Here is a 23,926-nt window from a genome sequence, read left to right as displayed (position 1 = left end):
CATTTGCTTTAGATGTGGCTGGATGGACATGTTTATAAATGGAAACACTATTCCCACCCCCCACCCCCCACCATATCTAGTTTACCCTCAAGATGGCAGCTAATGTACTATGCCTTACCTTGGCAGGCAGTAGTACTTGTTGGAAACTAAGTAGTGACAGAGGTTAAAGCACCCATAGATGTTAAGTACTCAGGTACAGATGGTTAAATGTTGCAATTGAATATTGAGGAGAATAAGGTGTAGGGTGGAAATTATACAGCCTTGTTTTCCCTGCTCTTGTCAATAAGCTTAGTGTTGACCTGACAGTTTTTAACTTTATTTTCTTGCAAACTGTCAGAGGTGAAGAAACACTCCCAGGTGCTTTTTAAACCCTTTGTATGTTTCCTTACATAGCTTTTAATTAAAAGAAGAAGAAGCTGGGATGGGATTGTATTCATTGAAGTTTTACATTAGTATTCAGTGTGCCAAGACACTCTTAAAGCTTTATGACACCCCACTACCACCATTTTCTTGTCTTTGTGAATGTACAGCCCTTCACAGGGAATGAAAGAGGCTGTACCAGTTATTATGGTCTGTAAAATTAATCATTCATAAAATTGCTTTTCATCTATCCCAATGAAAAACGTAGTAATTTCTTTTCATCTATCCCAATGAAAAAAGTAGTTGGCACCTCTCTAGAATACTTTAGTCAGTCAGGGTGGCAAAGAAGAGAGAGCGCTTACTGGGCCAAAACTGGTGGAGAGTTTTCATAAAGTTAACTTAGCCTACAAGTGATCCATATTTTCTGCATAGTCAGGTCTGCTGGCATTGTGTCTTCATACAGCTGAAATTACATGTTTGTTCATTCAGTACATTTTTATCCCACTCTTGCTCTGAAGAGTTCAGGGCAGTGTACATTATTTTCCCCACCTCCATTTTATCCTCACACTAACACTGTGAGGTTGGTTAGATTGAGGGGGTATGGCTGGTCAAGCTCACTCATCCAACCTCATGGCAGAGTGGAGATTTAAACATAACTCTCCTAGATCATAGTCTGACAGCACACAAATACTGATGTATGTCGGTTGTTATATAACACACAAAGCAACTATTACTCAGAGTGGAAACAGTCACATTGTTACACACCTGGATAGTATAAGTATTCTGAAACTAAAAGACAGTCAAATAGAGCCTCATGAGGTGGTGTTCTTGGGACTAACTGTTCTGGGTCCTATTCTTGTTGTCATTTTCCCTACCCCAGTTCTTGAAACAATAGCATAAGGACTTAATAAGTGGCATTCCCTGCCTGGAAAGTGAGTATTCTGTGTCAGCCTTAAATCTCTACCTGCTAGAGATCCAAGAACCAAAAAGGGAACCCATTCAGACACAAGGGGAGCCAAGATCTTGATCTTACCGGGAACAGCTTGTCCCGCTGAAGTAGGTTATTTAGAAGCAGGAGACTTACAATGATGAATGGAAGAATGGAAATCCCATTTCTCCTTCCCCCTTGCTGTTTTATTCCACCCTCACCCCTGCTGTCCCTCCCCACTTATTCTACCTTTTCTCTCAGCTTACCGGTCCCTGTTTCCCCCTCCCCTGTACATTTTTCCACAGCCTTTCTTGCACCACACAACATTGGGCCATCCACATTTTGGTTTGGGGGAAGAGGGATGTAACTTCCTCTTACATTTTTATATTAGCATGTCCCTTTAGCACTGGGTGCAGAGGTGGGATCCAGCAGGTTCTCACAGGTTCCCGAGAGTAGGTTACTAATTATTTGTGTGTGCCGAGAGGGGGTTACTAATGGTTGATTTTGCCACGTAATTTTTGCCTTAGTTACGCCCCTCCTCTCAGCAGTAGCGCGCAGGACTTGAAGCAGTCTAGCAGGAGGTGCACCGGCGTGCGTGGCAACCTGCAAGCCATTGCATTTATTTCCCATGGGACCCGAGTATGGCGCAGCGGCTGCGTCCTGGCCACAGCCCTGCCCAGGAATGCCCTGCCCCCGGAATGCAATAGCCACGCCCCTGTTGTACTTGGCCAAGCCCCATTGAAGCTCACACACACAGTTTGAATCCCACCACCATGGGAACCTGTTACTAAAATTTTTGGATCCCACCACTGACTGGGTGGCTCCACAATGCAATTTCTTTGATCACATGGTGGGGCACTCATAGATGTTAAGTATATGACAGGAACATCACTCTTACAGTTTCTGTTTTTGATGTAAGTCTAATGAACTAATTGACAGTGATTACTGGTATTTGCCTATTGCTACAAAATCATGCCCTTCAAAATGGCCCTTTTTAATCAGGACATCTAACCTAATAAAGTTTCACCAATTTTCTAAAGCTTATTTTTGTTGTAAAAATTTACAAAATTACAGCTTGTAGTGCTTTGCTGAGGTAGTTGAGCCAGAGTGGTGTAGTGGTTAACAGTGGCAGACTCTAATCTGGGTTTGTTTCCCCACTCCCCCACATGAAGCCTGCTGGGTGACCTTGGGCTAGTCACAGTTCTCTTTGAATTTTCTCTGCCCCATCTACCTCAGTGTCTGTTGTGAGGAGGGGAAGAAAAGGTTCATAGGCCACTTTGAGACTCCTTAAATGTAGAGAAAAGTAGGATATAAAAACCAATTCTTATTTAGTGTGTGAGCTGTATTTGAATGCAGTTGAGTGAGGTTAATTTATACTTATTCAGAGTATCTGTATGAGAAAGATGAATCATTCAAGGCTATAGGGACACTGGACAGGCCAAAGGTGTGGGAAATGATCCCCTCCCATGGGACGAAGTGTGACTATGATTCAAAGCAGTTAGCATTTACCTAAAAGTAAAGTTCTGAAACATAGGAGCAGCAGTGGCATAGTAGTTAAGAGCAGATGCACTCTAATCTGGAGGATCCGGGTTTGATTCCCCATTCTGCCACTTGAGCTGTGGAGGCTTATCTGGGGAATTCAGATTAGCTTGTGCACTCCAACACACGCCGGCTGGGTGACCTTGGGCTAGTCACAGTTCTTCTGAGCTCTCTCAGCCCCACCCACCTCACAGAGTGTCTGTTGTGAGGGGGGAAGGGAAAGGAGTTTGTAAGCCCCTTTGAGTCTCCTACAGGAGAGAAAGGGAGATATAAATCAAATTCTTCTTCTTCATCATAGGGCACAAGGGACTACACTACACTGAGACATTGCCATGAATTCAGTAGTATGGGTTGTCCTGAAATATTGCTTGCCCTGGGAGAATGATAGCTTTTCTTGAGCTCATGAATTTATTTATTGAGGTCAATTGTTTGCCACTTCCGTATAATGTGCACCCGAAGCAGCTTACAATAAAACTGATAAAACAGATAATATGAATACACAATAATATGAATACAATGGCAGGATGAAATAACTGCATAAAAATACAAAGCGCAAATTCATCATGGAGCTAAAAATATAAGAAAATAGCTTCAGCAGTGAAACATGTTTGTCAAGCACTGCCCACAGATACAACCCTGTCACCAACATGCCTGGGCAAATGAGCATATTTTCACCTGCCACCTAGAACATAGGAGCTCCAGTGGTGGGATTCAAAAATTTTAACAACAGGTTCCGATGGAGGTGGGGTAACGGGGCCAGCTGGGGCATGACGTGGTGGGGGCGTGGCCTGGGTGTTCTGGTGGCAGGGCGTTCCAGAGCAGGGTGGACAGTGCTGCAGCAGGGACACAGGTTCTGCGCGCCCCAGGTGCAGTTCCCCCTCGTTCCACCTCTGGATTTAAATAATGACCGTTTACAGTATTAAAAAAGCGATATACCGAAAGGTAGTGTATTATTTCTTTTTTATATATATAGATTGATTTTATATGATAACATAAGGAGAGAAAACAAAAACTGTTTACATTTGTTAACATATTACAAACATATCTAATTATCTATCTCTTTGAACTCCCCTAATTAAAACATCACCAAAAATACAGTTGCCCTGCTATTTTGCCTTCCTCCTTCCCATATTTCCCTCCCCTGTAATTTCTACTTACCCTTCAGATTCCTATAACTACTTTATCTATTCCCCTTGAAAGAAAAGTAACAGAGAGATCCAAAATCCTTAATCTAAAAGAGTTGTTTAAACTCCTCTCTTTCCAATCTGTATTTCAAGCAAAAAAGAAAATGAAACATCTTTACCTACAATACTTCCCAACAAACAATGAACAAATAAACAAAAAAGAAAAACAGAATTACACATCCAAACCCATTTCTCCAAACACTCCAACCGCTTCTGTAACCACTACACCATATTAGACTACGCTGGCTCTCTTCATCAAGACACACAGCCAACTTCTATGGCAAACCAAAGAGGACAGGATTAACCAGGATGCAGGTTGCCATAGAGTGTTTTTCCCTGACCTTAGGGAATAAAAATGGCAAGTCTAGGCTTCTCTTGACATAAAATTTACTCAGACTAGAGTTGGAAACCAGGGAAAAAAGCGAGACCTTAAAACAGAGAGTGGAAGATATTAAGAGACACTTTAGTGGGAATTATAAATTTTTTCAAAATAAAACGGTATCTTCTCTTCTCACTGGACACAGTGTGCTTAACAGACTTCCCTCTGGCTGATACACCTCTGAAGAGCTGCCAGCCCACAGATGCAGGTGAAGCGTTAGGAACAAGATCCACCCATTGGTGACCAATGGCCGCGACAGCCCGGAAAACCCCCCACAACCAGTGGAAATTAACAGTTTTGCCAGGCTAATGGTTGAGGGAGAATCTACCATATAAAGTTGCCACCATTTTCTCACCACTGGGGAACTGATCTCTGTGCTTGGAAATCCAGTTTGCAATTCCAGGGAGATCTTCCAACCTGGATGTTGGAACAATATATGACTTGTGCTCCTTGAGTTCATCTATGAGGCACTTTTTTAAGAGAGACATAATGTTGGTAAAAATCCGCACATAATGTACTGTACCTGCATGAAATTGTTTTTAACTAAATGGGTTATGCAACTCCTATTTAATAGCATATAAAAAAAATTACTAATTAAAACGTTGCAGGTTCAATTGTTCATGGCTGAATACATTCTAGCATCTATGAGATTAATTGTAAACTTCATATTCTTAATCTCTAAGCTTTATAAATTGCTGCTTGTGTGCTGTTTGCATAATGCAGTTTTAAAACCTACCTCCACAGTTTTCAGACCTATCTCATCACTGTTATTGCAGCCATTTTTGTTAAGGGCGGAAGCTATTTAGGGTTTTACTTAGCTATTACTGTAGCCATTTTTGTTAAGGGCAAAAGCTATCGGCTGCAGAAAAGAGACTTAAGTTAGGGATTGTCTGCCAATTCCTATCTCGCTCTGAAATGTAGGTAAGTGTGTGGGGGTGAGAATCTCCACTTGAGGGTGGGGGTGGGGGGGTTGCCATAGCAGGGGGGCAGACAAAAGGGCCCTGGGGAGCAATTTTGCACCCCCCACTTGACGAAATTTGCTGTACCCAGGGACTGAGATTACCCCCTAGTCCCTAGTGGAGTTAATCATTAATAACCGGTTCTCCAAACTGAGAAAATGTTAATAACCGGTTCTACTGAATAGGTGTGAATAGGCTGCATCCCACCCCTGAAGAGCTCAATCTGTCATCACCCACTTTCTTCCCCTTAGAGCAGGGGTCCCCAACTGTATTGAGCCTGCAAGCATATATGAAATTCTAACACAAAATTGTGGGCACAACAACGAAATGGATGCCTCAGGAGGTGGAGCCAGCCACAAAATGGTTGCCACAACTTAACTTTAGTAGCACAGTTCAGATCCTTTTGCTGTAGTAACAACTGCTGCCAAAGATGCTAAAACATCTGCACAGACAATCAAATCTCCAATAGTCAGAAGCCTTGCTAGGCAAAAGCCCTACCTGGCCCCACCCACTTCCTAAAAACACTTGGTGGGTGCCATAAAAGATATCGGTACCCTCGGGCATCACCTTGGGACCCCCTGCCTTGGAGACTGACGTGAACTGAGCTTCTTCTTTGCTTTAATCCCATAGACGCCAAGAGCTGCGTGAACTGCGTCTGCTTCAGAAGGAGGAGCATCGGAACCAGACCCAGCTGAACAGCAAGCATCACATGCAGTTAGAGCAGATGCTGAGGCGCTTTGAACAGGAAATGAATGTATGTGAGCAGGGGGACTTAACAATGGTTCCAAAGTTGGAAAGGGAGAATGAGGAGTGTTTGCTGCATCACTTAATAATTAGCCTACTACTAAAAGAGAGCGCTGGAACAATATTCATTGTCTTGAAGGAACATGGGTTGCTTTTGTTGTATGATGGGACATAGCTATTGTAAAAGCACTGTCACAAGCAGAAGCAGCTATATATGTGGAAATGTTTGTTTTATATGCTCTTTTTTCATTTCTGTTCATGTGTGTGTACACACATATACACACATACACACACGTACATAATTTACACACGTTCTGTTTTTATACTGCAATGGCCTATGGCTGCATACATTGAACAATGACAGACAGGCGGACAGATGGACGGACAGACAGACAGACAGACAGGGAGAAAGGTTATCCTGAATAGAGATTTCCATTGTGTCCAGCTTCAACTCCTCTCTAGTGGTGCTGTATGTTAGGACAAATGTAACCATTTGAGCTTCTTGTTTTCTTTATTTTAAACACTTTATTTTTTCTGGAGATAAATGGAAAGTTCTAGACTCCAGTTAAGTTTCTGGAACCACAGTCTAACGCCTGCTGGTGCAGAGTTCTCCTCAAGTCAGTGGGCTCTGATAAGGAATACCAAGAAGAAAAACAACATCTTTGAACATGCTGTCTTTGCCTGGGAACATTACTTAAGGAGGGCTCTTTGGAGAATGGTTGGATCCACCTGAGTGCTCCCCTGACGTTCTCATTTCCACCTACCAGCAGTTGCATAAATTATGGGCAGCAGGGAGCTGAAGTCCTTTTGCCTTTGCTCACAGCAGTATGCAGGATGGTTGCATATAATAATGATGAACTGCTGAGGCCACCTGCTCCTTGCCCTCCAGCATACAGTTGAGATTCAGCCGGGGAAGAGAGCAAGTTGTAAAGGTTGTCTCAGGTACTTCTAAAAGGAGGCATCACTGGGCCAGGAGTGGCCAAGCTCTTGCACAAGCCAGAAAAAATCCTGACAATATAGCATTTTACACTTCTGGAAGGGGGACTGTAACGAAAGCCACTTATATATAAGTTCTGCTTTCTGCGCTGCCACCAATAATATTTTTCCTCTATAGCCCACTCAATACTGATTTTCCCCAGACACCACCCTTTGCGGGGAACACACAGACACTGACAGACAAATAATAAAGACTGGAGAGGTTTTTATAATGAACAAAACTGAAAACTTTTATTTGCGGTTTAACAGAGGCTTCTCCGGTAACTTTGAGAGGTTTAACGCTTGTTGGTTTCAGAATAAGTTTGTCTTAAGATGTTACTTCAGATTCATATGCACACCGACACACGCAGGTGTCTCTCTTTAAGGAAGATTTAGCTTTGAATCTAATAAATTCCCCATTTATGCATACACGAACCACCTATTCCTCACTGCTCCAGTACCCCCTGATCCCACCCACACACACAGTCCAAGCCCAGGAGATTCTGGCACACTTGGCCTCCCTCTCTCCCACTAGTCCCTAATGCTTGAAGCTTCACTGCACTCTGGACTGAGGCTTCTCTCCCAGACTGAGTGATTCTGGTGGATACACTCCAGGGGGGCAAGAGCAGACTAGATAGGTCCTGGGCAGTTTTAGAAAACCGCTTCAAGGCTCCTGAAGGGCACCCTTCAATCTGCACCCAGTCAGGGCCTCCTCTCTCTGTCAAGCACACACCGCTTAGGACAGGGACTGGACTTCTGTCAGCCAGCTCACTGCCTGAGACAGAATCCCTTTTCTTCCAGAGCTGACAGACTCCTCTCTGCCCAGACTTCCTGCTCTGCTCTCTCTGACCGACTCCGATCAGCACTCCAACTCTCTCCTCCCAGTGCTGTAAGCCCACTGGCTCCCCCCCCCCTAGCTCTTGCCAAACGTTACTGGACCTTTTTTCAGCCAATCCTGAGGCTCAGGTTCTCTCCTTGTGGAGGAGCACTTTTTTTCTTTTCTTTCTGGCTGCATTTGCTACAGGCTGCTTCTCCCCTTTGGCATTCAAGCTGGGTACACCAGCCCTTCAGGGATGGGAGCAAGATTCGTTACATATGTCCCTCTTTCCCTAAAAGAGCATTCAGGACTACGAGGCTGCTAGCCAAGCCTCGTTTGCATGTCTTAATGTGTGTAAATAAAGCTTACACCGTTAACCAAAAAGACTAAACAGTTTTTCAAAAAAAATCCACATTTTCAGAATGCATTTCTAGTTTTTTTTTTCTTAAAAGAGTTCACTTACCATAAACATTCTTACCATATGTTAGAAGCTTTACCCATGAATTCCCTGTAATAAGTATCAATAACATTTCAGTAATCCACATTACATTTCAACAAGCATATTTAAACTCCAGTACTTTAGTTACCTACATCAAAACAAAAAAATACATATCAGAACCCTTTCATTTTTATACCAGATTGACCTCCCCCGGTCCCTCAGAGTTTCCCTTCTTGGAGTCTGGTATGCCAAACTTCAGCTTCGGTCTTCTGCTGGGCAGCTGCAATGTTGGGCTTTCACAACAGTCCTCATTGTTGGCTGCTGAAGCGGCTCTGTTGAGGTCTCGCGGCTGCTGCTGCTTTCCAGTTCATTTTTTGATGTTTCTGCCAGACCTGCACTTTGTCCTCAAGCTTTTACAAGTCCTTGTACAACAATGCTCCCAGCTCTTGCTGCATTCCTGAATCCGTTTCAGGAACTGGAACCTCCTGCCGCACTTCTAAAGTGCTGGTTAGGCAGACATTGGGCGCAGTCGTCTTCGCCTCCCTTTTTCCCTCACAGGAATCGCTGCAGCGATCTTCCCGGTAATACCGCCTCCGCAGGAACGTTTGTTCAGCTGCACCGCTGGAGCACGCGTTGGGAGGGCGTTGGCAACCGCCTCCTTTTTCCCTCCCACATACCAGGAACCGTCTCACATGATCTTCCTGGAAGTACTGCTCCGCGGGAAGCGTCGATTCAGCTGCACTGCTGGAGCACGTGCTGGGAGGGCGTTGGCAACTGACTCCCTCGCCTCCCACCTCTGGAACTGCCTGGCACTGAACTGGAACCACCTTGGTAGCTTTGGGGTCCAGCAAGCTCCAGCTGTCTCCTTCAGTTCTTTCAGGAACTCATCCTGCTCTCTGGTCTTCTTTGGCACCAGTCAGCATGAACACTGTCCATACTGCAACTCTGGGTCTGCTGCAGACTCAGCCTGGTTCACAAAGTCAGGCTGTTAGAGGAGTTTTCTAAGCCTCCTGGACTTCTTAAGCGTTGGCAAGGCACACCTTTGCAGGGTTAGGCGTTGTCACTTCCAACTGCATCTTCTTGGGTGCCATTCTGAGGGTTTCCCCATAAGCATTTGGGAAAGATTTCCCTCCAATTCATCTGGTACTCTGGCAACCCTGGAAACTGTTTCCCATTTTCCTCATCTGCTGAGGGAAATTCCACAACAGTGTGGGGGATGGGCAGCGTCTGCTCTGAGCTTCATTTCCCTCACTCTCCAAATCAAACTATGTCCGCTTCCTTTCATGGCTCATGTTTGCCTCCACGACATTTCCATCGCCATTTTAAAGCTCTCTTTCTTTTCTGGCCCTTTTCAAGCCCGTGAATTTAACTATTTGTCCCAACTTCTACCTTTAAGTATTTCATTTTAGGCCATCACTCCCTACAGCCCCTCTAATTTTTGCTTTTTTTCATCTCCAGAAGCCATCTTTAGCTTTCTCAATCCCAGCATCCTATACTGGCCAGCTTCAGTTTCATGCTCTCCCAATCCTGAAAGGGATCTTCTTTAGGTGTTTCAATATCACCTGTCTCTATGGGGCTTTTCCCTCACCCAGCGTTGTCTTGTTGTGTCTTAAGGTAGGGCTACCATTTGTGAGAGAGTAAAAATTCACAGTTTTACCCTCACAACCGTCAGAAAAAACAAAATAAAACAAAATGAAATGGAAGCTTCTCCTCACGGCGTGTTAGTAACTGGATCCTAGATATTACACGGATCCCGCCATGCTTACGCCAAATGTAACGAAAAGCCACTTTATATATAGAAAGTTCTGCTTTCTTAAGCTGCCACCAATAATATTTTTCTTTCCCTCTATAGCCCACTCAATACTGAGATTTTCCCCAGACACTACCACCCTTCTTGAGGGAACACACAGACACTGACAGAATAAATAATAAAGACTGGAGAGGTTTTTATAATGTGGCTAGACAAAACTGGAAAACTTTTATTTACTTGGTTTAACAGAGGCTTCTCCGGTAATCCTTTGGGAGAGGTTTTGCAACGCATTGTTGGTTTCAGAATAAGTTTGTCTTAAGTCATGTTACTTCAGATTCATATGCACACCGACACACGCATAGGTGTCTCGCTTAAGGGAAGATTTTAGCTTTGAACTAATAAATTCCCTTCACGCGCTTGCACAGACACTTTATTCCTCACTGCTCCAATAATACCCACTGAATTACACTCCAAGCACACAGTCCAAGCCCAGGAGATTCTGGCATACACTTGGCTTCTCCCTCTCTCCCACCTAGTCCCTAATATGAAGCTTTACTTGCTCTCTGGACCGGCTTCTCCCAGGAACTGGTGATTCTGGTGATGCAGCGCCCTCAGTGGGTCATGAGCAGGAACTAGATAGGTCCTGCAAGCAGTTTTAAAACCGCCAGGCTCCTGAAGGGGCACTTCGAAATCTGCACCCAGTCAGGGCCTCCTCTCTCTGTCAAGCACACACCGCTTAGACAGGACTGGACTTCTGGTCAGCCATACCTCTGCTGAGTACAGAATCCTTTTCTTCCAGAGCTGACAGACTCCTCTCTGCCAGACTCTGCTCTGCTCTCTTTCCTGACCGACTCCTGGATCAGCACTCCAACTCTCCTCCCAGTGCTGTAAGCCCCACTGGCTCCCCTAGCTCAGGGAGTGAGGAACCTGCATGGCTCTCAGATGTTCCAGGAACCCTGACAATTCCCATCAGCCTCTTTCAGCATGGCCAATTGGCCATGCTGGTAGGGGCTGATGGGAATTGTAGTTCCTGAACATCTGGAGAGCCGCAGGTTCCCTACCCCTGCCCTAGCTCTTGCCAAACGTTACTGGACCTTTTTCAGCCAATCAGGTCGGTTCTCTCCTTGTGGAGCCTTTTTTTCTTTTTCTGGCTGTTGCTAAGGCCTTCTCCCTTTGGCCTGCTGTACACCAGCCCTTCAGGGTGGGGCAAGTTCGTTACAGGGACCTCAGAGAGCAGCCAGCTTTCCTTGACAGTGGAATTCATTATACCAATTCCCCTCTGCTACTATTAAAGATATAACCCACAGAGCACTCATCAGTATTGTTAATTGGTCATGTAACGCTCAGTGAAGTTGGAGTGAGTTTGAAAAGCGTTTCCATTTTGAAGTCTTTCTGCAAGATTCCTTTGGGACCGAATAGTTCTGGAAGAGGTGTTAATGGCTACACAGGCGATTCAGTATCAAAAATGGAAGGGAGCGATAAAGAGCTGCTTCATTGGTAGGACCCATTACAAGACCAAGTGATCTACTGTGGATTTTCGTTCAGTCAAACAAATACTGAATTAACTTCTTAGCCTCACAAAAAGTACTAATAAAATCCTGCCAATGTGGTGGTTATGCCAGTTCTACTGTTGCTGATGATAGCTGCTGTTGCTGCCATGGTCAAAACAGAAAAGAAACACTTCACCAAGTGTGCTACTGATGAGCTCTTTGTGAGTTATATCTTTAATAGTAGCAGAGGGAAACTAGTATAATGAATTTCACTGTCAAGGAAAGCTGGCTATTATCTGAGGCCTCCATTGATGTAGCCATCTCCTCTGCTTTCATGATACCAACAGTTAAATGTGTCAAAAGATAGTGCATTGTATTAGAAGTACAGGTGTGTGGCATGTACCCTATGTATATGAATTTCCCAGTCTGCTTTGTGTCCTTTGAATGGGAGACAAGAAGGTTATTGCAGGTCAGATTTTATTATTAATTTATAGGCTTAAAAAACCCTTTCACCACCTAGCATTCAGAAGCAATTTAAAAAGAATACAACCAATCCATCAACATGACATCTAAATAATATCAATACACGTGGTTAAAACTGTTGCCATTCCTAAGAAATCAGCCATACTGCAAGCGTAACTATAAAACAGTCTCAGGAATTTCAGCATCTAGGTCTGATAAAAATAACAATAGTGGTCATAAAATAGTCATAAAGACTTTTCTGTTTATTGAATGCTTACAAAGCACTTTTTCTGAAAAGTCTGGGCAAGTAAGACCTGTAACTGCTGTTCAACACTACCACTCTCTGTCACGGTGAAGAAGGAACTGGGATGGGGTTGCTCATCCGTTAGACGTGTGACTATTGGAGGTAATGTCCTTGCTACAGTCAATAGCAAGAGCGTCCCTCCTCCCAGGATGGAAGCGCAAAACGTATGTTGCAGACCTGCACGTGAACAGTCCCACTGTGTGGAATGCATAGAAGACCAAAGTAGAACTTGGGGTAATGTATTTGACAGGGTGAGGCCACAATTGAGAGACCCCTTTCATGGACCTCCACTAACAGTATCTATATATGATATGGACTCAAAGCTGGGTTTATCATTATCGTAATAACAGACCAGGGGTGGTAGTGAAGGAGGCTTCTATGGAGAGAGTGATTACCTTCCATTATGCCAATCCCAGGTAAGGTGTTCAATCTGCAGGGCAGATATTATTTTAGATGAATTAAGACAGGTACTTCAGATCAAGATTTAGCTTTGTTTTAAAAAGCTTTATGGCAAAGTTGTTCTTATAATTGTTTCTTTAGGCTTGGTTTATTCCTTAACAATGAAGGTACTACTTTGTTTAAGACTCTCAGCTGACTATAAGCAATCTAATAGTATTTTTGTTCTTGCTTAGACAAAGAAGAAATTCTATGACACTGAACTTGAAAATCTAGAACGCCAGCAGAAGCAGCAAATTGAAAAGATGGAGCAAGATCACTCTACGCGCCGGCGTGAAGAAGCAAAACATATTCGGACTGAGCAGGACCGAGAGTACGCTAAATTTCAAGAACAGCTGAGGCAAAAAAAGAAGGAGGTAAAATGGAATAACGGGTCACATTCTTTCACAATGAAATTCTGGGATCAAATCTTACATTGTTGACCAATTGCTGCTGTTTTCAGGCAGACATCACTGGTAGGTTAAGGGCAAAGAACTCAGATTTGAGATAGCTAAAGAAAACCGAAGCCTGAGCAGGAGGAGAGAGAAGGCTGAGAGGAAAAACAATGGAACAATTCTGGAAAAACACCTAAGGAAGGATACGTAGAAGGCAGTGGGACTAAGGGAACGAATAATATAAAACTTGGGCACAGAAATAAAGGGACTGGTAGAGCAGAGGAAAGAGTCTGAATAATCTGACAAAACTGCAGTTTCAGGCCTCCAGTATCCCAATACAAGTTTATTCTGATCTTAATTTACTAGGAACAGCATATAGACTAGAATTAAGTAGCAAACTATACCCTTTCCCACATAAAGATGAAAGTGTGGTCATTAGTTGTGTGGGGGAAGTGCATGCTTCCACAGTAGAAAATAATCCCAAAGTACAATGAGCGGGTGACCAGTGAGTTGTGGGGGGTCAGGCGGGTGGGGCTGGCTTGGTGATTGTGGGGGTGTGGGTGGGAGTGGGGAGGCTGTTGCCAGGTGAGAGAGCGACGGCTTGCCACTGCTGTCCTGCCTGGCCTGGCTTGGTGTTTGCAGTGGGGGAAGGGTGCACAGGGGAATTGAAGGAGGTCCAGCGGGGAGGACCTTTCCCCTCCCCACTCTTTTCCTCCTCCCATGCTTGCCTCCCTCTTTTGCTCTGCCTGCCATTGACTGCTCAGAAGGAGAAGGCTGTGCCCGGGTCTTTAGGTAACTGGAGCAAGGAAGCCAGTAAAGGAGCAACAAGCAAGGAGGTTTAGGCAAAACTGCTGGTCACTGGGTGTGTCAGACTCGCTTTCAAAGGGAAGATGTTGCAAGCAGTGCTGCTGGGTCTTTGCAAGGAAACCCTGAGCCACCTTCTGCAAACCTTTGTCCATTGCATCTGCTGCTGTGTTACAGCCCAACACGTGACCATATGCTTCCTATAAGCAGGTAACATGGTTGGGCCAGGGGGAGGGGGGAATGGGGAGGCTGTTGCCAGACCCAGCCAGAGAGCAGTGACAACAAGGGCCCAGCTTGTGTTAGTGGTGGGGGGAGGGTGGGCAGGGGAATGGAAGAAGGTCCAGGATGTGGCGGTGGATGAATTCAAAGATCTCCTGAGATCTCTGCATGGGAAAGGGGATAGTATGCACTATTCCCATTTCAGTATATTATGGTTGATTCATGTATTACTGAGGTAAAAGATTATTTGCTTCTATTTTTCCCTTTCTTCCTTGAATTGTGCATTGGGCATTCTGTTTTTGCTTTGCTTTCAGTTGCATGCACTTTCAGATGCATGCACACATGTGTGCATATATTAAATCTGAGAGAAATAGCTGAATGGTTGGCAGAGTAGGTGTGATGAAGAAAGTGGGGAACGCTGTAAGAGTGAAAGTGGAACAAGAGAGAGAAAATGGAAGAAACAGGAAAAAGGAAATCTAAGGGAGAATGGGGATGGTATAATTAGGCAAGATGCAAAAGTTTTAAAAATCAATGAGAAAGGGGTAGTGAGTACAGCAAAAAAGAATCAAAGAAGTAATGGGATGAATAAGTGCAGCATGCAATTGAAGAATTCAAAGTTTTAGTATAATCCCTCCAGGCTTTTAGGTGATCTGTCCAATGAGAAAAATTTCTTCTATACAACTACTTCAAGCAACTGGACCAGAGTATAGTCTGAAAAGTAACAGCTTTGCTGCTTTTTTTAAGGTCAAGAGTGACATGGAAAAGCTCCCACGGCAACAGCGCAAAGGGACCATGAAGGTGAAGATGGATGAGTTTACCCAAAAGAAGCAAGTCCTGGTAAGTTCTGGATACGTTTGCCCATGTTGTGACAAAGGCCCTCATGACACTTCTGAGTAGCAACCTTCCAAAATGTGTGAAAAGATATCAAAGGGTGACCCTGTGACATGTACTATCAAGAGTATTCACTTCTTTACTCTTCGTTTCTAGGAACAAGAGTTTCTGGCCAAACAGTCTGGGGATCTGGAACAGGCCATAAGTAATATCACAGCCCAGAATCGAAAGGAGATCTGTGACAAGGAGCGGGAATGCCTCAACAAGAAACAGCAGCTCATGAGAGGTGACAGTTTTTCTCCTGTTCAAATAAGTTTGGAAGAATGTGGTCAGATAAAGAAAAACTGTGAAAAAACCAATTTTCATTTGAAATGTTTAATTCTTCCCATATTAGCTGCAAGCTATAATACTGTACACAATGGAAAAATAATCAGCACGTGGTTCAATTGGCCAGCCTCCTTGAAAACCCCCTCTACAGCTTCCAGTCTGAGGGTGGGTGGGTGGGGGAGGGTCGGGGAGTGGGTTAATTTTATGATGTTTTTATTGCTTTGTTTTAGTTGCCATAGTTTATGATGTTGTATTGTGATCTTTTATTGTTTTAATCTGTGTAAGCTGCCTAGAGACTTTGGTATGAGGTGAAGTATAAATATTTTAAATAAAATAATTAAATAATGCTATTACTAGTAAACCAGCTTTCTGATTTATTTATGTTCAAAAAGCTTGGTTTTGGCAAGCTGGAATTCAAGGTGAGCAGAAGTGGTGATGTCATCACAGAGATCTCACTCTGGCCTGTTTTTAATTTTTCAGAATATGTGAAACATTTGTCTTCTGTCTGTTCATTTCCCACATTTTGTTGTTCTCCTTTGCTTTCTTTCCTTGTTCAAACTCTTTTATTTTAAAAAAATTCTTCACAGAGAAAATGTCCTTGGCATCACTGACAAGGCCCATTTTAGTTCAAGACATGACATCTGTTGATGCATAACAGACCTGATAGTCATCTCACTGCAGGGTCTCTCCTATGGTATCTGGTTCTTCTACAGGGTGTCTCTCTCTGTGTGTGTTTTTACCACAGAAAGCATGAGCAATAGCCTCTTTCCTTCTGAATGACTGAGTCCCATGAACTGGAACTTTTTTCTTTCCTGGTGAAGTGACAGTATATCTTTATTTTTTGTCTCCCACAGATCGTGAAGCCACAATCTGGGAGCTAGAAGAGCACCAACTACAGGAGAAACACCAGCTTATTAAACAGCAGCTGAAAGATCAGTATTTCCTTCAAAGACACGAACTGCTCCGAAAACATGAGAAGGTAGCTAAGCTTAAGTTTTTCTAGCTATAAGACATCATATCACCAAGCAGTTAGAATTTGACCTGACAGATCTGCACAGAATAATCCACTTGCTACTTGGCTGAATGATATATGGAGTATAGGAGCAAAGGTTGAAGACTTGAACCTAGCAATGTGTGTACAGATTTTTGTACTTGATCACGTTTTTTCATGTATCCTGTTGAACACCTGAAAATGTTGAATGGATATTTGGGAGATGTCCCTTACCCTAGCCACCAAACATACTTTTCTGAGTGGAGGGGAATTCACCAGACACAAGGGAGGATTCTTGTAAGTACATGGTAGGGCCATAGCTGAAACCTATCTTTCCTTCTAAATTGCTCTGCCCAACCCTTCCCAGCATGATTTCCAGCTGGGAGTGACTAAAACTGGATTTTCCGTGGCTTCTTTAAATGAACTGAAACTACAATTTCTCATCAAATTCATCAATCCAATAAGTTCTGAGCATAAATCAAAAATAACTACCTATGTGATTACCAATTCCACCAACTGCAGGTGTAAATTTACTAGGAATTCTGTTCATTTTAAATTGTGACCCTATTACCAATGCAAGCATACGAAGTGCCTGACTAGAGAAAATATGTGTAAATCTATCAACATTATTCGCAAGTACTGTAGTTTCACTACTTGAAAATGTAGCAGTAATTTCTAAGAGCTCAAGTGAGAGATTGCTGTGTTGATTCTTGGGCAGGCAAACAGTAAATTTCCATTCTGGATATAGTATCACTTTTGCAAGAACAGATAGATTAATATTTCAGTCAGAAGCAATACAAAGCAGTGTGATGCTCGGGTGTTTTGCTCGGCCTCTTGTCCCTCTATGACCATCTTTGAAGCAGCTCTGTATGGATTCAGTAAAAGGGAGGAAGAGGAGGAGAAGATAGGCTTGACACAAAAAGACAAGCTTTTGGTGAGGACCCCTCCATTATTTGACTGAATTCATTGTACAAAGTTCACTGTTAAAATTAGAAGCCAAGAAAAAAAATTATTCAAGCAATAATAATTTTAAAATCTTCTGAGAGGCAAGACCGAGTATGTTAAATCAGAAATGTAGATTTTTGATAGTAAGCCATAAATCATGGAAAGTCTGAATGAGATACTTAATCATATGCTTCTCTGCATTTTTAGTGCATGATTATTAGTTTGCTTGGCACCGTCTGTTACAGTCTCCCCTCAATTTTTTGTGTCCACCAAGTTACAGCAAACTTATAGCAACCATGTAGGGTTTTCAAGACAAGAGATGTTCAGAGGTGCCTGCTTCTGCATTGCAGCCCTGGTATTCCTTGGTGGTCTCCCATCCAAACACTGACCAGGGCCGACCCTTCTTAGCTTCCAAGATCTGACAATATTGGGCTAGTCTGGAATATGGATATATTTAGCATGAGACCATCTTTAGGGCAAGGTTCGAGTTCAACTTCTTCAAGAAAGTATCAGATATGCTAGGACATAAGAACTAGCCTGCTGGATCAGACCAGAGTCCATCTAGTCCAGCACTCTGCTACTCGCAGTGGCCCAAGGACAGCAGGTGGTAAGAGCTATATACAGGACTCTTTAGTTTAGCAACTCAAAACTCATTTTTCCCTTTGAGGTGTTTTGAGTAATATGCTTCAAGAGTCCATGAATTCCAGAGTCCTCTTTTAGCATGATTTGTCTTGTATAACTTGTCTCCCTCTTCCCTCACCTATGGCTGTTCCCATTCCAGGAGCGTGAGCAAATGCAACGGTATAACCAGCGAATGATAGAGCAGCTGAAGATTCGGCAACAGCAAGAGAGAGGCCGCCTCCCTAAAATCCAGAGAAGTGAAGGGAAGACCCGTATGGCCATGTTTAAGAAGAGTCTCCATATCAATTCCAGTGGAAGCGCCTCCGAACAGAGAGAAAAAATAAAACAGGTGGAGTTTACTGTGAGGAGAGAAAGGGATTTAACAGTAACATTGGCTATACGTTGATTAGAATCTCTGTAAGGAAGAAGTTTGATTATTATAGGGTTATAAAATGTGCCTGAACCTTCTCAACTGCCTGTACTGGCAGAAGTTACTAGACTTTGGCCTTGATAGGTACATACAGAGTTTCTTCAGCCATCATTGATATTGAAGCTCCAGTGCAAATGAAGTGGGTCAGTTACTGCCCAAAGGGTTCAAACAGCAGGGTGGCCCAGAAAACAGTGTTCATATTTTGTTAAAGGGTAGGAAGGCTATAACTGTGGTCTCCTGTTGCTCCTGAAGTGCAGCTAGCACAGCCTATGCTGATAGGCCATTGTTCATACAAACAAATATATCAACGGACCCTGTCTCCTAGTACCGAAGCAGATTTTTAACACCGAAGCATTTTTGAGCTTCTCTGAACACACTCTGCATGATAACAGGTGCTCCCTTTATGTTACAGTTTGCTCAGCAGGAGGAAAAGAGGCAGAAAACAGAGCGATTGCAACAGCAGCAGAAACATGAGATGCAGACGAAGGATATGATTGCCCAGTGTGAGAGCAACATGAATGAGCTCCAGCAATTACAGGTAACTCCATACTGTGGCTCAGTTTTATAGGTATGTTAGTCAGAGAGAGGAGTATCTCATGCAGCAAATTGGCCTGTACAGTAACTGTTTATTTCTCTGTGAAAAATTGGCTCATGCTGTCTGACAGCAGTTTCTGGACAAAACTGGAAGGTAGACTCTTTTTTTTGTATTGGCATGTTCTGACATTTGTATCCCATTCCTGTATCCTGCTTTATCCTCACAGTTACCTTGTGATGCATATTATTTATGCATTTAAGACTTTTTAATGCCATCTTATAGCACACTGCAAGATATCAAAGGTAACAGAGCAACAAAGGTGTATGCATTGTTCCATGTGAACAAAAAATATTAAAAAAGCAACAAAGAGTCATACAGGACTGCTTGAACAGTCTGTTCGACTGATCCTCCTCCTTGTTTCCAATTATTGTTTTATTGATTTAAACACACGCGCACGCACACACAGAGGAGCCTTCAAGGCAGTGGATAATTTTAAAAGACATTAGAATCAGCTTATATACTCTCTCTCTCTCTCTCTCTCTCTCTCTCTCAGTGTGTGTGTGTGTGTGTGTGTGTGTGTGTGTGTGTGTGTGTGTGTGTGTTTAAAAGCTGATTTTAATGTCTTTTAAAAATTATTCACCGCCTTGAGGGCTCCAGTTGGGAAAAACATATAATATAAATGTGTTAAATAAAGAAACTTGGGAATACATCTTCACCTGGCACCTAAGGCTCAATACAGAAAGGTAGAAGGTTAAAAAATGAAGGAGGAATTCTACAAAGTGAGGTACCATGCCAGAGAAGGCCTTCTCTCTGACCTTCTCATCTGCAGGTGTCTTTGCGCAGTTTCTTGGTATTAAGAAAGAGAAGGGTTATGTTGATGAAATCCTCCTAATTACTTTTATGGCTGAGCAGGAATTCCTATTCTGGTATTCCTATCAGTATTGCATTCCAGATAATCACTGCACTCACTGGCTTTGTGAGAAATAAGGTATCTGAAATTAGAAGGGACATCACTGTATTTGAGAGATCTGGCTCTTTCCTACTGCAAGAGGTTCATATAGGTTAAAAAGTGAGTTGAGTTAATATGTTTTCTATTGTTCCTGCACACTCTGTAAAAACTTTCACATTTCTTTCTGTGGTGTTAAATCCATACAGAACGAGAAGTGTCACCTTTTGGTTGAACACGAGACCCAGAAATTGAAGGCCTTGGATGAAAACCACAACCTGAACCTGAAGGAATGGCGAGATAAGCTGAGGCCACGCAAGAAGGCAACTTTTTGAATGAAAATGTCACATAGATTTTAAATTTGACAACATTTCAGAGATTACTTTTGAATTTCTGATCATGTTGTCAAATCAAGTGTACCACTATGCCATATGTTCTAATAAACTGGGGGTTTGTGTGGGGGAATGGGTTAGAAAACAGTTTTTTGTAAGTTTTTTTGTAAGTAAATTTATGGTGGGATATTTATTCTAGGGTAGTCTGATTTTTCTCTTCAGTTGAGATTTCATTGTAATAAACATTCTGGAGATCATCACATCTGAGAGAAGCCAAATTGTTGCCTTGAGTCACTGCTATTAATGGGATTCTTCTCCTTTTTTAGGCACTGGAAGATGAACTGAATCAGAAAAAGCGTGAGCAGGAGATGTTCTTCAGACTCAGTGAAGAGGCCAATGGTCAAACTCCAGCCTCGCCAAACAAACCAGCCAAATTTCTCTCATTCAACTCTGTGGAGGCTTCCTAATCCTTGAACTAGCAGGCAAGGTTTGCCAGCAGTTTAGCAGTTCACAACTGGCGGAAAGCCAACAAAGGACACCAAGGCTCCCTTTCATTCTGCGCCCACTAATTTTCAGATCAGTGTCTCCTGTTCAGCTGCTTATGAGACAACAAATGTGGATTGCCCCTCTTGTCCGGCTCCATCGGAGATGATGGATCCAAGTTAAACTTTCCCTGGCTGGTGCTGAGTTGCACTAGGAGAAATGCAGATGAGCTTCATGGGAGAAAGCCAGTAAGGCCATGTGCAGAGTTCATGATTCTTGCTGTAAAACCACTGCTTAACAGTGAACTTGTTGCCTGGTGTTCTCTTACTGTCCTGAAGCAACATATGCTAGAAACTGAAGATATGTTCAATGACTGCTAAATGTCATCACCATAGTTGTTAAACTTGAGCGTTGCTTTTCCTGGCCAACACCTTGTTAGCTTTGGTAAGACCCAGCATGGTAGGTTAGTGTTTACCAACACGAACTTTGTCTGTTGGTGGAACTTGGCTCCCTCAGGGCATAAAGGACTCCACAGACAGCTTTACAAAAGACAGTGAGGAGTTAGCTATCTTTTTACTGTGGCCTCTCTTTCTGAGCAAAGGGCTCTTTCTTTTCCATTTAGATGTCTCCTCTTAGAATCTCATTGGCTTGTTCAAAGCAGCTCAGCACTCTTCCTGGTGATCTTGTGGTACCATTGCTGTCCTTTCTCAAATGTGGGGATAATACTACCAGGCCTGAAAAAGTCCAGAGCTCAGGACCTTTCTCTATCAAATAAGGCAGTGAGAGATTTATAGTCCTATTCAAATGAAGTACCTCAGATGCACGCAAGGACTGAGGAAACTGTTGTTTGACTTGACAATATAGCTATTGGATCATCTGCCACAAACTAATACTTTTTAAGTGATTAAGCCTGGCAAAGATCTCCGTGGTTTAGACCCTAAAGCAATAAAAGCTCAAGTCAGCTAATTAATAGCCACGAGCTGCTCCTTGTTGTCCTTGATAGCCAAACCAGTTAATTTTGCTGTGGGGATTTGATGTTCGAATCTAGAAAGGAATTGCAAATCCTTTTTGCTTCATTTCCCATACAGTATTCCATTAAAAAAGATACAATCTTCCTCTGCTCTACTCAATTTGTTCTGTGATATTGATTGCCTCCTCTTCAGTTTGCAATATAATGTGTTCTCTTTTGTGGTGATTGGTAGGGAGTTATCTGTCCTAGCTCTCTTCCTTTCTCCAGGGATACTAGCCTAAGAAAACGTTTGTGCTCAGGTTAAGGGAAGAGCTGGTGTTTGCTCTTCTAAAAAGTTAAATAGCAAAAATACCCTTGTCTCCAATACAGCGCAGTTGCAGCTGGCCAGGGTTAAAGATACTTTGTTTTGTGCCTCCTTGTATGACTTTCACTGAATGGAAAAATGCTGCAATGTGGAGGGGTTTTTTTCTACTGTTGTATAAAGTTTGCTGTGATTGGAAGATATGTTCTTGACAGAAAATAGCACCTGCCTAAGAACTTCTTCATGGCAACTTTAGTTGTCCTGCCTTTCTTTGAAATAACTCTGGGTTTGTAGGAAGTCTAAAGGGTCCATGTAACTAAAACCACGTGTAACAGAATAGACTACTACATGCTTGAAATGCTGAAAATGTTTAGTTTCACAGTTCTTCTAAAAGACAATTTTTAACAAAAAAGAGACTATTTTTTCTTTAGTGGACTATTTTTTAAAAAATCCTTCAATAAGAAGACTCTGCCAGCTTACATTTCTCTGCAAATTGATACCTTACTGCTTTGCATAGTCAGTTCACACATTCCTCCATCTGGGTAGCCATCCACATGTGGTAATGCTTGATTGAGTACTTTGAGGTATAAATGCAAGCAGAAGGTCTTCATAGGGCTTTGTGCTAACGCCAAGCACTATGCATTAGGATGGCCCCACATGTCAGGCTTTCTTTCTGGTAACTGTGTAACAGTAAGCGTTTATGTCCATTTGTTGACATGGAGGTCTAGCAAGCTCAGTTGCCAATGGGCTCCTCATTGGAACATAAAGAGAGAGAATATGTTCAGTGTGTGAAGCAAAATTCTATCTGGCGATAATATCTATGTAGTGGACTCTGGAGTCTAAAGATGTTAGTCTGGCAAATATACATTGTTATGGTTAGAGGTCTGGACTTTGAAAGCACTTTAATGTCTTACTGTACTACTTTGTTTATAAGATATAGAACAGTGTTGGTAAGACAGGGACAAAGACTGGAGAAGGATACAAATTGTTGTATTCTCCAAATTCATTGCTGAAAGAGAAGTCAGGTGTTCACAACATTTTCTGTTAATTCTTGTTCTTACTTTATGTTAAAGAAAACTGATAATAAATCTCAAGTATGTTTTGGGTCCCCTCATATCTAGACTATGTGTTCACACATGCTGTTCCAGTTCTTTAGACATCATCCATTCACTGATCTGGAGGATAATTTTCATGCCCAAGAAATCAAACCAGGGTCTCATTATGGCAAGCATATGTCCGTCTTCCATTCTGTGCCACCTGCCTGCTCTCAACTGCTACCAAGAGGTGCTGTAACTTTACACAAGTGCAATATTTACCTCACACAGTGTTTTCAAGGAAGCTTCTCCCTTTTTATGGTAAGAATGTGTTGCTTTCCCTTTTGTCAAGTAACCCTTTCCCTCATCTAAATGCAGTCCAGTTATTTTTGTCTGTTGGGACCAAAGAATGATGTCATTCCACAGGGTTAAATAAGTGTTTTCATAACATTTTCTATAAGGTTTTCACTTTTTGGATAACCACTATGATGTAAACAATCTAATAAAAGATTAACACCACAGGACTGTGCATTTGTCCAGAATTCTGTGTAACAGGTGTGTGTGTGTGTGTGTGTGTGTGTGTGTGTGTGTGTGTGTGTGTGTGTGTGTGTGTGTGTGTGTGTGTGTGTGTGTGTGTGTGTGTGTGTGTGTGTGTGTGTGTGTGTGTGTGTGTGTGTGGCTTTAAGTCAGCGGTGCTGACATCTTGTATTTATGCATAAACATTGCTGGGGTGTGATGGAATATTGATACCTGGATTCTGCTGATTGGAATTTTAAAGCAACCCAATCAACACCGTTTCAAACTCTGAACCAAGTTGTTCTTAAAATATATTGTTTGAGAATTTCTGTATTGAAATATGTTAATAATAAACTGTTAATTCTTGAAACTTGCTGTGTCCAGTTGGAGCTATTCTTAATTCCCTTCTGCTGCACTCCCAAGAATAGCTAAAGAGTGACACTGCTTGGTAGAGAGGAAGAGCTGCATGTCCCCTGAACTT

General features: G+C 42.7%; 1 protein-coding gene across 1 annotated transcript in view; it reads left to right on the top strand.

Annotated features, from left to right (window-relative positions):
• The window catches only part of STK10 (serine/threonine kinase 10), a 92,377-nt gene extending 68,929 nt beyond the window's left edge, over positions 1–23,448 (top strand). Inside the window, exons 11-19 of the mRNA XM_048491087.1 lie at positions 5,980–6,103; positions 12,963–13,142; positions 14,928–15,020; positions 15,171–15,300; positions 16,196–16,320; positions 18,059–18,247; positions 18,741–18,866; positions 20,019–20,132; positions 20,468–23,448. Coding sequence (XP_048347044.1) covers positions 5,980–6,103; positions 12,963–13,142; positions 14,928–15,020; positions 15,171–15,300; positions 16,196–16,320; positions 18,059–18,247; positions 18,741–18,866; positions 20,019–20,132; positions 20,468–20,608 — 1,222 coding nt within the window. The 3' untranslated portion in view covers positions 20,609–23,448. The remainder of the gene's footprint in view (positions 1–5,979; positions 6,104–12,962; positions 13,143–14,927; positions 15,021–15,170; positions 15,301–16,195; positions 16,321–18,058; positions 18,248–18,740; positions 18,867–20,018; positions 20,133–20,467) is intronic.
• The last annotated feature ends 478 nt before the right edge of the window (positions 23,449–23,926 follow it).

Source organism: Sphaerodactylus townsendi, linkage group LG03 (assembly GCF_021028975.2).
Source record: "Sphaerodactylus townsendi isolate TG3544 linkage group LG03, MPM_Stown_v2.3, whole genome shotgun sequence".
Classification (NCBI taxonomy): domain Eukaryota; kingdom Metazoa; phylum Chordata; class Lepidosauria; order Squamata; family Sphaerodactylidae; genus Sphaerodactylus; species Sphaerodactylus townsendi.
The sequence above is the reverse complement of the archived record's forward strand: the minus strand, read 5'-3'. Positions and strand labels throughout refer to the sequence as shown.